Raw genomic sequence first — 15,575 nt, forward strand, 5'->3', positions numbered from 1 at the left:
CACGTGCACAAACACGCACGTACGTGCGCAAATGCACGCACTCACGTGCGCAAATACGCACGCACTCGTGCGCAAACACGCACCCGCTCACGCGCGCAAACTCGCACGCACTCGTGCACAAACATGCACGCACTCGTGCGCAAACACGCACCCACTCACGTGCGCAAATACACACGCACTCGTGCGCAAACACGCACCCACTCACGCGCGCAAACACGCACGCACTCATGCACAAACACGCACGCACTCGTGCACAAACACGCACCCACTCACGTGCGCAAACACGCACCCACTCACGTGCGCAAACACGCATGCACTCGTGCGCAAACACGCACCCACTCACGTGCACAAACACGCACCCACTCACGTGCGCAAACACGCATGCACTCGTGCGCAAACACGCACCCACTCACGTGCACAAACACGCACCCACTCACGTGCGCAAACACGCACGCACTCACGTGCACAAATACACACACCTTTGAAGTTGAAGGGGGCTGAATAGTGAAATTTCACCTCTTTGAGTTTGAATAAAGTGACTGAAGGTCTCCGCTGTGTGCTAGCTCCTGTAATCCTGTGTGAAATGGGTTAAGGAGATTCTCTTCCCAGATCCTGATGGGTATTTGTAAGCAGCTTTCTTCCCCTATTTACTGTCGTAATCTTTCAACAATAACTTCCACCTGATTTAACCCTGAGTTACGAACAATCTAATATATTGACTGATAGTCAGTGTTTCTCTTGTATGACTGTTCGACACCGTTACGTGAAGCAGTTTATACAGCCTGGTTTCCTGCAGAGGTGATTAAGCTGGCCTCCATCACTTAGCTATGGATTTCCCAATATTCCAAGAACTCTTTACAGGCTGCGTGCACGCATCCCATCCTTGTTTCCTAGTTATTAGTTGTCCTACTAAGCTGCAGGTTGAGTTGTTTCCCGAGTGTCCTCATCTCCTTGACCGCCGTCTGTCCGACAGGCTGTTATTACCTTGTGAAATGTGTAGACCCAATCTTCTCTAAGTGTCTTGTTCTTGAGCTGGTTCCCAAACAAAGTCTGCAAGTTCAGCTGGTCTGTCAAGATCCAGCTGGTCACATCGGCGTTTTAGCTTGTCATATAGAATCATAGAATCCCTACTGTGCAGGAGAAGGCCATTCGGTCCATCAAGTCTGCACCGACCACAATCCCAGCCTGAACCTATCCCCGTAACTCCACATATTTGCCCTGCTAGTCCCCCTGGCATAAGGGACAATTTAGCATGGCCAATCAACCTAACCCGCACATCTTTGGACTGTGGGAGGAAACCGGAGCACCCGGAGGAAACCCACGCAGACACGGGGAGAACGTGCAGACTCCGCACAGACAGTGACCCAAGCCGGGAATCGAACCCTGGTCCCTGGTGCTGTGAGGCAGCAGCGCTAACCACTGTGCCACCGTGCCGCCCCATATTCAAAGTCCCCGTATATAAGTCCCCATAGTCCCAGATGGCCACAGGCTGCTCTCCCCTTTGAGGGGAGAGCTGACTGGTGCTGATTTAACCTGAGGGTCACCACACCTCGGGCAGGGGGCAAGGCTGAGAGGGCAGGGCTTCCTTGAATAACCTCAGCCGGTACGGGAATTGAACCCGCGCCGTTGGAGTCGTCTGCATCACTAACCAGCTGTCCAGCCAACTGAGCTAACTGACCCCTGATGCGTCTCACACAGACAAAGTCAGATGGAAGAATGACCATTTCATAGTGATCAGTATTCTAGCAGCAGAGGATAAAATAAAAACATCACTGACTTTTCCCCCTGTTTTCTCATGTCCCTGGCAGTTTTTCCTTTCGTTCAGTGACACCCTACGCACCAATGCCAAACCGCAGGATTCCCGCTTTGGGTTCACCATTATTGCAGTTCCTGACCTTAATTACGATGCGTTTAATGACGTGGTTGTTGGTGCCCCGCTGGAGGATGGTCATCGTGGGGCTGTGTACATCTATCACGGATATCAAGACACCATCCTCACGATGTACAAACAGGTCAGTGCGCAGAGACTGGAGAAGCTGGGCCTCCTTCTCCATGGAGAAGACCGGGTTAAAGAGAGATTTCAGTAGAGGCGTTCAGAATGACAAAGGGCTTCAACAGAGTACATTCTGATGGCAGGACGGGCGGTAATCAGCAACGACAGATCGAAGATATTAGGGCAGCGCGGTGGCACAGTGGTTAGGGCAGCACGGTGGTTAGGGTGGCACAGTGGTTAGGGCAGCAAGGTGGCATGGTGGTTAGGGCAGCACGGTGGCACAGTGGTTAGGGCAGCACGGTGGTTAGGGTGGCACAGTGGTTAGGGCAGCACGGTGGCACGGTGGTTAGGGCAGCACGGTGGCACAGTGGTTAGGGGCAGCACGGTGGTTAGGGCAGCACGGTGGCACAGTGGTTAGGGCAGCACGGTGGCACAGTGGTTAGGGTAGCACGGTGGTTAGGGCAGCACGGTGGCACAGTGGTTAGGGCAGCACGGTGGCACAGTGGTTAGGGCAGCACGGTGGCACAGTGGTTAGGGCAGCACGGTGGTTAGGGCAGCACGGTGGCACAGTGGTTAGGGCAGCACGGTGGCACGGTGGTTAGGGTGGCACGGTGGTTAGGGCAGCACGGTGGTTAGGGCAGCACGGTGGCACAGTGGTTAGGGCAGCACGGTGGCACGGTGGTTAGGGTGGCACGGTGGTTAGGGCAGCACGGTGGCACAGTGGTTAGGGCAGCACGGTGGTTAGGGCAGCACGGTGGCACAGTGGTTAGGGCAGCACGGTGGCACAGTGGTTAGGGCAGCACGGTGGTTAGGGCAGCACGGTGGCACGGTGGTTAGGGCAGCACGGTGGTTAGGGCAGCACGGTGGCACAGTGGTTAGGGCAGCACGGTGGTTAGGGCAGCACGGTGGTTAGGGCAGCACGGTGGTTAGGGCAGCACGGTGGCACAGTGGTTAGGGCAGCACGGTGGTTAGGGCAGCACGGTGGCACAGTGGTTAGGGCAGCACGGTGGTTAGGGCAGCACGGTGGCACAGTGGTTAGGGCAGCACGGTGGCACAGTGGTTAGGGCAGCACGGTGGTTAGGGCAGCACGGTGGCACAGTGGTTAGGGCAGCACGGTGGTTAGGGCAGCACGGTGGCACAGTGGTTAGGGCAGCACGGTGGTTAGGGCAGCACGGTGGCACAGTGGTTAGGGCAGCACGGTGGCACAGTGGTTAGGGCAGCACGGTGGCACAGTGGTTAGGGCAGCACGGTGGCACGGTGGTTAGGGTAGCACAGTGGTTAGGGCAGCACGGTGGCACAGTGGTTAGGGCAGCACGGTGGTTAGGGCAGCACGGTGGCACAGTGGTTAGGGCAGCACGCTGGTTAGGGCAGCACGGTGGTTAGGGCAGCACGGTGGCACAGTGGTTAGGGCAGCACGGTGGCACAGTGGTTAGGGCAGCACGGTGGTTAGGGCAGCACGGTGGCACAGTGGTTAGGGCAGCATGGTGGCACAGTGGTTAGGGCAGCACGGTGGTTAGGGCAGCACGGTGGTTAGGGCAGCACGGTGGCACAGTGGTTAGGGCAGCACGGTGGCACAGTGGTTAGGGCAGCACGGTGGTTAGGGCAGCACGGTGGCACGGTGGTTAGGGCAGCATGGTGGCACGGTGGTTAGGGCAGCACGGTGGTTAGGGCAGCACGGTGGCACAGTGGTTAGGGCAGCACGGTGGCACGGTGGTTAGGGCAGCACGGTAGCACAGTGGTTAGGGCAGCACGGTGGCACAGTGGTTAGGGCAGCACGGTGGTTAGGGCAGCATGGTGGCACAGTGGTTAGGGCAGCACGGTGGTTAGGGCAGCATGGTGGCACAGTGGTTAGGGCAGCACGGTGGTTAGGGCAGCATGGTGGCACAGTGGTTAGGGCAGCACGGTGGCACAGTGGTTAGGGCAGCACAGTGGTTAGGGCAGCACGGTGGTTAGGGCAGCACGGTGGTTAGGGCAGCACGGTGGTTAGGGCAGCACGGTGGTTAGGGCAGCACGGTGGTTAGGGCAGCACGGTGGTTAGGGCAGCACGGTGGTTAGGGCAGCACGGTGGTTAGGGCAGCACGGTGGTTAGGGCAGCACGGTGGCACAGTGGTTAGGGCAGCACGGTGGCACGGTGGTTAGGGCAGCACGGTGGCACAGTGGTTAGGGCAGCACGGTGGTTAGGGCAGCACGGTGGTTAGGGCAGCACGGTGGTTAGGGCAGCACAGTGGTTAGGGCAGCACGGTGGTTAGGGCAGCACGGTGGTTAGGGCAGCACGGTGGCACGGTGGTTAGGGCAGCACGGTGGCACAGTGGTTAGGGCAGCACGGTAGCACAGTGGTTAGGGCAGCACGGTGGCACGGTGGTTAGGGCAGCACGGTGGTTAGGGCAGCACGGTGGTTAGGGCAGCAAGGTGGCACAGTGGTTAGGGCAGCACGGTGGCACAGTGGTTAGGGCAGCATGGTGGCACAGTGGTTAGGGCAGCACGGTGGTTAGGGCAGCACGGTGGCACAGTGGTTAGTGCAGCATGGTGGCACAGTGGTTAGGGCAGCACGGTGGTTAGGGCAGCACGGTGGCACAGTGGTTAGGGCAGCACAGTGGTTAGGGCAGCACGGTGGCACAGTGGTTAGGGCAGCATGGTGGCACAGTGGTTAGGGCAGCACGGTGGTTAGGGCAGCACGGTGGCACAGTGGTTAGGGCAGCACAGTGGTTAGGGCAGCACGGTGGCACAGTGGTTAGGGCAGCACAGTGGTTAGGGCAGCATGGTGGCACAGTGGTTAGGGCAGCACAGTGGTTAGGGCAGCACGGTGGCACAGTGGTTAGGGCAGCATGGTGGCACAGTGGTTAGGGCAGCACGGTGGTTAGGGCAGCACGGTGGCACAGTGGTTAGGGCAGCACGGTGGCACAGTGGTTAGGGCAGCACAGTGGTTAGGGCAGCACGGTGGCACGGTGGTTAGGGCAGCAAGGTGGCACAGTGGTTAGGGCAGCACGGTGGTTAGGGCAGCACGGTGGCACAGTGGTTAGGGCAGCATGGTGGCACAGTGGTTAGGGCAGCACGGTGGCACAGTGGTTAGGGCAGCACGGTGGTTAGGGCAGCACGGTGGCACAGTGGTTAGGGCAGCATGGTGGCACAGTGGTTAGGGCAGCACGGTGGTTAGGGCAGCACGGTGGTTAGGGCAGCACGGTGGTTAGGGCAGCACAGTGGTTAGGGCAGCACGGTGGTTAGGGCAGCACGGTGGCACAGTGGTTAGGGCAGCACGGTGGCACAGTGGTTAGGGCAGCATGGTGGCACAGTGGTTAGGGCAGCACGGTGGCACAGTGGTTAGGGCAGCACGGTGGTTAGGGCAGCACGGTGGCACAGTGGTTAGGGCAGCATGGTGGCACAGTGGTTAGGGCAGCACGGTGGTTAGGGCAGCACGGTGGTTAGGGCAGCACGGTGGTTAGGGCAGCACGGTGGCACGGTGGTTAGGGCAGCACGGTGGCACAGTGGTTAGGGCAGCACGGTGGTTAGGGCAGCACGGTGGTTAGGGCAGCACAGTGGTTAGGGCAGCACGGTGGTTAGGGCAGCACGGTGGTTAGGGCAGCACGGTGGTTAGGGCAGCACGGTGGTTAGGGCAGCACGGTGGTTAGGGCAGCACGGTGGTTAGGGCAGCACAGTGGTTAGGGCAGCACGGTGGTTAGGGCAGCACGGTGGCACGGTGGTTAGGGCAGCACGGTGGCACAGTGGTTAGGGCAGCACGGTGGTTAGGGCAGCACGGTGGCACGGTGGTTAGGGCAGCACGGTGGCACAGTGGTTAGGGCAGCACGGTAGCACAGTGGTTAGGGCAGCAAGGTGGCACAGTGGTTAGGGCAGCACGGTGGCACAGTGGTTAGGGCAGCATGGTGGCACAGTGGTTAGGGCAGCACGGTGGTTAGGGCAGCACGGTGGCACAGTGGTTAGGGCAGCATGGTGGCACAGTGGTTAGGGCAGCACAGTGGTTAGGGCAGCACGGTGGCACAGTGGTTAGGGCAGCATGGTGGCACAGTGGTTAGGGCAGCACGGTGGTTAGGGCAGCACGGTGGCACAGTGGTTAGGGCAGCACAGTGGTTAGGGCAGCACGGTGGCACAGTGGTTAGGGCAGCACAGTGGTTAGGGCAGCACGGTGGCACAGTGGTTAGGGCAGCACAGTGGTTAGGGCAGCACGGTGGCACAGTGGTTAGGGCAGCATGGTGGCACAGTGGTTAGGGCAGCACGGTGGTTAGGGCAGCACGGTGGCACAGTGGTTAGGGCAGCACGGTGGCACAGTGGTTAGGGCAGCACAGTGGTTAGGGCAGCACGGTGGCACAGTGGTTAGGGCAGCACGGTGGTTAGGGCAGCACGGTGGCACAGTGGTTAGGGCAGCATGGTGGCACAGTGGTTAGGGCAGCACGGTGGTTAGGGCAGCACGGTGGTTAGGGCAGCACGGTGGTTAGGGCAGCACGGTGGTTAGGGCAGCACGGTGGTTAGGGCAGCACGGTGGTTAGGGCAGCACGGTGGTTAGGGCAGCACGGTGGTTAGGGCAGCACAGTGGTTAGGGCAGCACGGTGGTTAGGGCAGCACGGTGGTTAGGGCAGCACGGTGGTTAGGGCAGCACGGTGGTTAGGGCAGCACGGTGGCACGGTGGTTAGGGCAGCACGGTGGTTAGGGCAGCACGGTGGCACGGTGGTTAGGGCAGCACGGTGGCACAGTGGTTAGGGCAGCACGGTGGCACAGTGGTTAGGGCAGCACAGTGGCACAGTGGTTAGGGCAGCACGGTGGTTAGGGCAGCACGGTGGCACAGTGGTTAGGGCAGCACGGTGGCACAGTGGTTAGGGCAGCACGGTGGTTAGGGCAGCACGGTGGCACAGTGGTTAGGGCAGCACGGTGGTTAGGGCAGCACGGTGGTTAGGGCAGCACGGTGGCACAGTGGTTAGGGCAGCACAGTGGTTAGGGCAGCACGGTGGCACAGTGGTTAGGGCAGCACGGTGGCACAGTGGTTAGGGCAGCACGGTGGTTAGGGCAGCACGGTGGCACAGTGGTTAGGGCAGCACGGTGGCACAGTGGTTAGGGCAGCACAGTGGTTAGGGCAGCACGGTGGCACAGTGGTTAGGGCAGCACAGTGGTTAGGGCAGCACGGTGGCACAGTGGTTAGGGCAGCACGGTGGTTAGGGCAGCACGGTGGCACAGTGGTTAGGGCAGCATGGTGGCACAGTGGTTAGGGCAGCACGGTGGTTAGGGCAGCACGGTGGTTAGGGCAGCACGGTGGCACAGTGGTTAGGGCAGCACGGTGGTTAGGGCAGCACGGTGGTTAGGGCAGCACGGTGGTTAGGGCAGCACGGTGGTTAGGGCAGCACGGTGGCACAGTGGTTAGGGCAGCACGGTGGCACAGTGGTTAGGGCAGCACGGTGGTTAGGGCAGCACGGTGGCACAGTGGTTAGGGCAGCACGGTGGTTAGGGCAGCACGGTGGCACAGTGGTTAGGGCAGCACGGTAGCACAGTGGTTAGGGCAGCACGGTGGCACAGTGGTTAGGGCAGCACGGTGGCACAGTGGTTAGGGCAGCACGGTAGCACAGTGGTTAGGGCAGCACGGTAGCACGGTGGTTAGGGCAGCACGGTGGTTAGGGCAGCACGGTGGTTAGGGCAGCACGGTGGTTAGGGCAGCACGGTGGTTAGGGCAGCACGGTGGTTAGGGCAGCACGGTGGTTAGGGCAGCACGGTGGTTAGGGCAGCACGGTGGTTAGGGCAGCACGGTGGCACGGTGGTTAGGGCAGCACGGTGGTTAGGGCAGCACGGTGGTTAGGGCAGCACGGTGGTTAGGGCAGCACGGTGGCACAGTGGTTAGGGCAGCACAGTGGTTAGGGCAGCATGGTGGTTAGGGCAGCACGGTGGTTAGGGCAGCACAGTGGTTAGGGCAGCATGGTGGCACAGTGGTTAGGGCAGCACGGTGGCACAGTGGTTAGGGCAGCACAGTGGTTAGGGCAGCATGGTGGCACAGTGGTTAGGGCAGCACAGTGGTTAGGGCAGCACGGTGGCACAGTGGTTAGGGCAGCACGGTGGCACAGTGGTTAGGGCAGCACAGTGGTTAGGGCAGCACAGTGGTTAGGGCAGCATGGTGGCACAGTGGTTAGGGCAGCACGGTGGTTAGGGCAGCACGGTGGTTAGGGCAGCACGGTGGTTAGGGCAGCACGGTGGCACAGTGGTTAGGGCAGCACGGTGGTTAGGGCAGCACGGTGGTTAGGGCAGCACGGTGGCACAGTGGTTAGGGCAGCACGGTGGTTAGGGCAGCACGGTGGTTAGGGCAGCACGGTGGCACAGTGGTTAGGGTAGCACAGTGGTTAGGGCAGCATGGTGGCACAGTGGTTAGGGCAGCACGGTGGTTAGGGCAGCACGGTGGCACAGTGGTTAGGGCAGCACAGTGGTTAGGGCAGCACGGTGGCACAGTGGTTAGGGCAGCACGGTGGCACAGTGGTTAGGGCAGCACAGTGGTTAGGGCAGCACGGTGGTTAGGGCAGCACGGTGGCACAGTGGTTAGGGCAGCACGGTGGTTAGGGCAGCACGGTGGCACAGTGGTTAGGGCAGCACAGTGGTTAGGGCAGCACGGTGGCACAGTGGTTAGGGCAGCACGGTGGTTAGGGCAGCACGGTGGTTAGGGCAGCACGGTGGCACAGTGGTTAGGGCAGCACGGTGGCACAGTGGTTAGGGCAGCACAGTGGTTAGGGCAGCACGGTGGTTAGGGCAGCACGGTGGCACAGTGGTTAGGGCAGCACGGTGGTTAGGGCAGCACGGTGGCACAGTGGTTAGGGCAGCACAGTGGTTAGGGCAGCACGGTGGCACAGTGGTTAGGGCAGCACGGTGGTTAGGGCAGCACAGTGGTTAGGGCAGCACGGTGGCACAGTGGTTAGGGCAGCACGGTGGTTAGGGCAGCACGGTGGTTAGGGCAGCACAGTGGTTAGGGCAGCACGGTGGTTAGGGCAGCACGGTGGTTAGGGCAGCACGGTGGTTAGGGCAGCACGGTGGTTAGGGCAGCACGGTGGTTAGGGCAGCACGGTGGCACAGTGGTTAGGGCAGCACAGTGGTTAGGGCAGCACAGTGGTTAGGGCAGCACGGTGGTTAGGGCAGCACGGTGGTTAGGGCAGCACGGTGGTTAGGGCAGCACGGTGGTTAGGGCAGCACGGTGGTTAGGGCAGCACGGTGGTTAGGGCAGCACGGTAGCACAGTGGTTAGGGCAGCACGGTGGCACAGTGGTTAGGGCAGCACGGTGGTTAGGGCAGCACGGTGGTTAGGGCAGCACGGTGGCACGGTGGTTAGGGCAGCACGGTGGTTAGGGCAGCACGGTGGCACAGTGGTTAGGGCAGCACGGTGGCACAGTGGTTAGGGCAGCACGGTGGCACAGTGGTTAGGGCAGCACGGTGGTTAGGGCAGCACGGTGGCACAGTGGTTAGGGCAGCACGGTGGCACAGTGGTTAGGGCAGCACGGTAGCACAGTGGTTAGGGTAGCACAGTGGTTAGGGCAGCATGGTGGCACAGTGGTTAGGGTAGCACAGTGGTTAGGGCAGCACGGTGGCACAGTGGTTAGGGTAGCACAGTGGTTAGGGCAGCATGGTGGCACAGTGGTTAGGGTAGCACAGTGGTTAGGGCAGCACGGTGGCACAGTGGTTAGGGCAGCACGGTGGCACAGTGGTTAGGGCAGCACGGTGGCACAGTGGTTAGGGCAGCACAGTGGTTAGGGCAGCACGGTGGCACAGTGGTTAGGGCAGCACGGTGGTTAGGGCAGCACGGTGGTTAGGGCAGCACGGTGGCACGGTGGTTAGGGCAGCACGGTGGCACAGTGGTTAGGGCAGCACGGTGGCACAGTGGTTAGGGCAGCACGGTGGCACAGTGGTTAGGGCAGCACGGTGGCACAGTGGTTAGGGCAGCACGGTGGCACAGTGGTTAGGGCAGCACGGTGGTTAGGGCAGCACGGTGGCACAGTGGTTAGGGCAGCACGGTGGTTAGGGCAGCACGGTGGCACAGTGGTTAGGGCAGCACGGTGGCACAGTGGTTAGGGCAGCACGGTGGTTAGGGCAGCACGGTGGCACAGTGGTTAGGGCAGCACGGTGGTTAGGGCAGCACGGTGGCACAGTGGTTAGGGCAGCACGGTGGCACAGTGGTTAGGGCAGCACGGTGGTTAGGGCAGCACGGTGGTTAGGGCAGCACGGTGGCACAGTGGTTAGGGCAGCACGGTGGCACAGTGGTTAGGGCAGCACGGTGGTTAGGGCAGCACGGTGGTTAGGGCAGCACGGCAGCACGGTGGTTAGGGCAGCACGGTGGTTAGGGCAGCACAGTGGTTAGGGCAGCACAGTGGTTAGGGCAGCACGGTGGTTAGGGCAGCACGGTGGTTAGGGCAGCACAGTGGTTAGGGCAGCACAGTGGTTAGGGCAGCACGGTGGTTAGGGCAGCACGGTGGCACAGTGGTTAGGGCAGCACGGTGGCACAGTGGTTAGGGCAGCACAGTGGTTAGGGCAGCACAGTGGTTAGGGCAGCACAGTGGTTAGGGCAGCACAGTGGTTAGGGCAGCACGGTGGTTAGGGCAGCACGGTGGTTAGGGCAGCACGGTGGTTAGGGCAGCACGGTGGTTAGGGCAGCACGGTGGTTAGGGCAGCACGGTGGTTAGGGCAGCACGGTGGTTAGGGCAGCACGGTGGTTAGGGCAGCACGGTGGTTAGGGCAGCACGGTGGTTAGGGCAGCACGGTGGTTAGGGCAGCACGGTGGTTAGGGCAGCACGGTGGTTAGGGCAGCACGGTGGCACGGTGGTTAGGGCAGCACAGTGGTTAGGGCAGCACGGTGGTTAGGGCAGCACGGTGGTTAGGGCAGCACGGTGGTTAGGGCAGCACGGTGGTTAGGGCAGCACGGTGGCACAGTGGTTAGGGCAGCACGGTGGTTAGGGCAGCACGGTGGTTAGGGCAGCACGGTGGCACAGTGGTTAGGGAAGCACAGTGGTTAGGGCAGCACGGTGGTTAGGGCAGCACGGTGGCACAGTGGTTAGGGCAGCACGGTGGTTAGGGCAGCACGGTGGCACAGTGGTTAGGGCAGCACGGTGGTTAGGGCAGCACGGTGGTTAGGGCAGCACGGTGGTTAGGGCAGCACGGTGGTTAGGGCAGCACGGTGGTTAGGGCAGCACAGTGGTTAGGGCAGCACAGTGGTTAGGGCAGCACGGTGGCACAGTGGTTAGGGCAGCACAGTGGTTAGGGCAGCACGGTGGTTAGGGCAGCACGGTGGCACAGTGGTTAGGGCAGCACGGTGGTTAGGGCAGCACGGTGGCACAGTGGTTAGGGCAGCACGGTGGCACAGTGGTTAGGGCAGCACGGTGGTTAGGGCAGCACGGTGGCACAGTGGTTAGGGCAGCACGGTGGCACAGTGGTTAGGGCAGCACGGTGGTTAGGGCAGCACGGTGGCACAGTGGTTAGGGCAGCACGGTGGCACAGTGGTTAGGGCAGCACGGTGGTTAGGGCAGCACGGTGGTTAGGGCAGCATGGTGGCACAGTGGTTAGGGTAGCACAGTGGTTAGGGCAGCACGGTGGCACAGTGGTTAGGGCAGCACGGTGGCACAGTGGTTAGGGCGGCACGGTGGCACAGTGGTTAGGGCAGCACAGTGGTTAGGGCGGCACGGTGGCACAGTGGTTAGGGCGGCACGGTGGCACAGTGGTTAGGGGCAGCACGGTGGCACAGTGGTTAGGGCAGCACGGTAGCACAGTGGTTAGGGCAGCACGGTGGCACAGTGGTTAGGGCAGCACGGTGGTTAGGGCAGCACGGTGGCACAGTGGTTAGGGCAGCACGGTGGCACAGTGGTTAGGGCAGCACGGTGGTTAGGGCAGCACGGTGGTTAGGGCAGCACGGTGGTTAGGGCAGCACGGTGGTTAGGGGAGCACGGTGGCACAGTGGTTAGGGCAGCACGGTGGTTAGGGCAGCACGGTGGCACAGTGGTTAGGGCAGCACAGTGGTTAGGGCAGCACGGTGGCACAGTGGTTAGGGCAGCACGGTGGCACAGTGGTTAGGGCAGCACGGTGGTTAGGGCAGCACGGTGGCACAGTGGTTAGGGCAGCACGGTGGTTAGGGCAGCACGGTGGCACGGTGGTTAGGGCAGCACGGTGGTTAGGGCAGCACGGTGGTTAGGGCAGCACGGTGGCACGGTGGTTAGGGCAGCACGGTGGCACAGTGGTTAGGGCAGCACGGTGGCACAGTGGTTAGGGGCAGCACGGTAGCACAGTGGTTAGGGGCGGCACGGTGGCACAGTGGTTAGGGGCGGCACGGTAGCACAGTGGTTAGGGGCAGCACGGTGGCACAGTGGTTAGGGCAGCACGGTAGCACAGTGGTTAGGGGCGGCACGGTGGCACAGTGGTTAGGGGCGGCACGGTGGCACAGTGGTTAGGGGCGGCACGGTGGCACAGTGGTTAGGGGCGGCACGGTAGCACAGTGGTTAGGGGCGGCACGGTAGCACAGTGGTTAGGGGCGGCACGGTGGCACAGTGGTTAGGGGCGGCACGGTGGCACAGTGGTTAGGGGCAGCACGGTAGCACAGTGGTTAGGGGCGGCACGGTAGCACAGTGGTTAGGGGCAGCACGGTAGCACAGTGGTTAGGGGCGGCACGGTGGCACAGTGGTTAGGGGCGGCACGGTGGCACAGTGGTTAGGGCAGCACAGTGGTTAGGGCGGCACGGTGGCACAGTGGTTAGGGCAGCACGGTGGTTAGGGCAGCACGGTGGCACAGTGGTTAGGGCAGCACGGTGGTTAGGGCAGCACGGTGGTTAGGGCAGCACGGTGGCACAGTGGTTAGGGCAGCACGGTGGCACAGTGGTTAGGGGCGGCACGGTAGCACAGTGGTTAGGGGCAGCACGGTAGCACAGTGGTTAGGGGCGGCACGGTAGCACAGTGGTTAGGGCGGCACGGTGGCACAGTGGTTAGGGCGGCACGGTGGCACAGTGGTTAGGGCAGCACGGTGGTTAGGGCAGCACGGTGGCACGGTGGTTAGGGCAGCACGGTGGTTAGGGCAGCACGGTGGCACAGTGGTTAGGGCAGCACGGTGGCACAGTGGTTAGGGCAGCACGGTGGTTAGGGCAGCACGGTGGCACAGTGGTTAGGGCAGCACGGTGGCACAGTGGTTAGGGCAGCACGGTGGTTAGGGCAGCACGGTGGTTAGGGCAGCACGGTGGCACAGTGGTTAGGGCAGCACGGTGGCACAGTGGTTAGGGCAGCACAGTGGTTAGGGCAGCACGGTGGTTAGGGCAGCACGGTGGTTAGGGCAGCACAGTGGTTAGGGCAGCACGGTGGTTAGGGCAGCACGGTGGTTAGGGCAGCACGGTAGCACAGTGGTTAGGGGCAGCACGGTGGTTAGGGCAGCACGGTGGTTAGGGCAGCACGGTGGTTAGGGCAGCACAGTGGTTAGGGCAGCACGGTGGCACAGTGGTTAGGGCAGCACGGTGGCACAGTGGTTAGGGCAGCACGGTGGCACAGTGGTTAGGGCAGCACGGTGGTTAGGGCAGCACGGTAGCACAGTGGTTAGGGCAGCACGGTGGCACAGTGGTTAGGGCAGCACGGTGGTTAGGGCAGCACGGTAGCACAGTGGTTAGGGCAGCACGGTAGCACGGTGGTTAGGGCAGCACGGTGGCACAGTGGTTAGGGCAGCACGGTGGTTAGGGCAGCACGGTGGCACAGTGGTTAGGGCAGCACGGCAGCACGGTGGTTAGGGCAGCACGGTGGCACAGTGGTTAGGGCAGCACGGTGGTTAGGGCAGCACGGTGGTTAGGGCAGCACGGTGGTTAGGGCAGCACGGTGGTTAGGGCAGCACGGTGGCACAGTGGTTAGGGCAGCACGGTGGTTAGGGCAGCACGGTGGTTAGGGCAGCACGGTGGTTAGGGCAGCACGGTGGCACAGTGGTTAGGGCAGCACGGTGGTTAGGGCAGCACGGTGGTTAGGGCAGCACGGTGGCACAGTGGTTAGGGCGGCACGGTGGTTAGGGCAGCACGGTGGCACAGTGGTTAGGGCAGCACGGTGGTTAGGGCAGCACGGTGGTTAGGGCAGCACGGTGGCACAGTGGTTAGGGCGGCACGGTGGTTAGGGCAGCACGGTGGCACAGTGGTTAGGGCGGCACGGTGGTTAGGGCAGCACGGTGGCACGGTGGTTAGGGCAGCACGGTGGTTAGGGCAGCACGGTGGTTAGGGCGGCACGGTGGCACAGTGGTTAGGGCAGCACGGTGGCACAGTGGTTAGGGCAGCGCGGTGGCACAGTGGTTAGGGCAGCACGGTGGTTAGGGCGGCACGGTGGCACAGTGGTGAGGGCAGCACGGTGGCACAGTGGTTAGGGCAGCACAGTGGCACAGTGGTTAGGGCAGCACGGTGGCACAGTGGTTAGGGCAGCACGGTGGCACAGTGGTTAGGGCAGCACGGTGGTTAGGGCGGCACGGTGGCACAGTGGTTAGGGCAGCACGGTAGCACAGTGGTTAGGGCAGCACGGTGGCACAGTGGTTAGGGCAGCACGGTGGCACAGTGGTTAGGGCAGCACGGTGGTTAGGGCAGCACAGTGGTTAGGGCAGCACGGTGGCACAGTGGTTAGGGCAGCACGGTGGCACAGTGGTTAGGGCAGCACGGTGGCACAGTGGTTAGGGCAGCACGGTGGCACAGTGGTTAGGGCAGCACGGTGGCACAGTGGTTAGGGCAGCACGGTGGCACAGTGGTTAGGGCAGCACGGTGGTTAGGGCAGCACAGTGGTTAGGGCAGCACGGTGGCACGGTGGTTAGGGCAGCACGGTGGTTAGGGCAGCACGGTGGTTAGGGCAGCACGGTGGCACAGTGGTTAGGGCAGCACGGTGGTTAGGGCAGCACGGTGGTTAGGGCAGCACGGTGGCACGGTGGTTAGGGCAGCACGGTGGTTAGGGCAGCACGGTGGCACAGTGGTTAGGGCAGCACGGTGGCACGGTGGTTAGGGCAGCACGGTGGTTAGGGCAGCACGGTGGCACAGTGGTTAGGGCAGCACGGTGGCACAGTGGTTAGGGCAGCACGGTGGCACAGTGGTTAGGGTAGCACGGTGGTTAGGGCAGCACGGTGGCACAGTGGTTAGGGCAGCACGGTGGCACAGTGGTTAGGGCAGCACGGTGGTTAGGGCAGCACGGTGGTTAGGGCAGCACGGTGGCACAGTGGTTAGGGCAGCACGGTGGCACGGTGGTTAGGGTGGCACGGTGGTTAGGGCAGCACGGTGGCACAGTGGTTAGGGCAGCACGGTGGTTAGGGCAGCACGGTGGCACAGTGGTTAGGGCAGCACGGTGGCACAGTGGTTAGGGCAGCACGGTGGTTAGGGCAGCACAGTGGTTAGGGCAGCACAGTGGTTAGGGCAGCACGGTGGCACAGTGGTTAGGGCAGCACGGTGGTTAGGGCAGCACGGTGGCACGGTGGTTAGGGCAGCACGGTGGCACGGTGGTTAGGGCAGCACGGTGGTTAGGGCAGCACGGTGGTTAGGGCAGCACGGTGGTTAGGGCAGCACGGTGGTTAGGGCAGCACGGTGGCACAGTGGTTAGGGCAGCACGGTGGCACGGTGGTTAGGGCAGCACGGTGGTTAGGGC

General features: G+C 62.1%; 1 protein-coding gene across 1 annotated transcript in view; it reads left to right on the top strand.

Annotated features, from left to right (window-relative positions):
- The window catches only part of itga10 (integrin, alpha 10), a 177,623-nt gene that overhangs the window by 94,823 nt on the left and 67,225 nt on the right, over positions 1–15,575 (top strand). Inside the window, exon 14 of the mRNA XM_078204773.1 lies at positions 1,809–2,012. Within this exon, the coding sequence (XP_078060899.1) occupies positions 1,809–2,012 (204 nt within the window). The remainder of the gene's footprint in view (positions 1–1,808; positions 2,013–15,575) is intronic.

This window comes from Mustelus asterias, unplaced genomic scaffold, assembly GCF_964213995.1.
Source record: "Mustelus asterias unplaced genomic scaffold, sMusAst1.hap1.1 HAP1_SCAFFOLD_443, whole genome shotgun sequence".
NCBI lineage: Eukaryota > Metazoa > Chordata > Chondrichthyes > Carcharhiniformes > Triakidae > Mustelus > Mustelus asterias.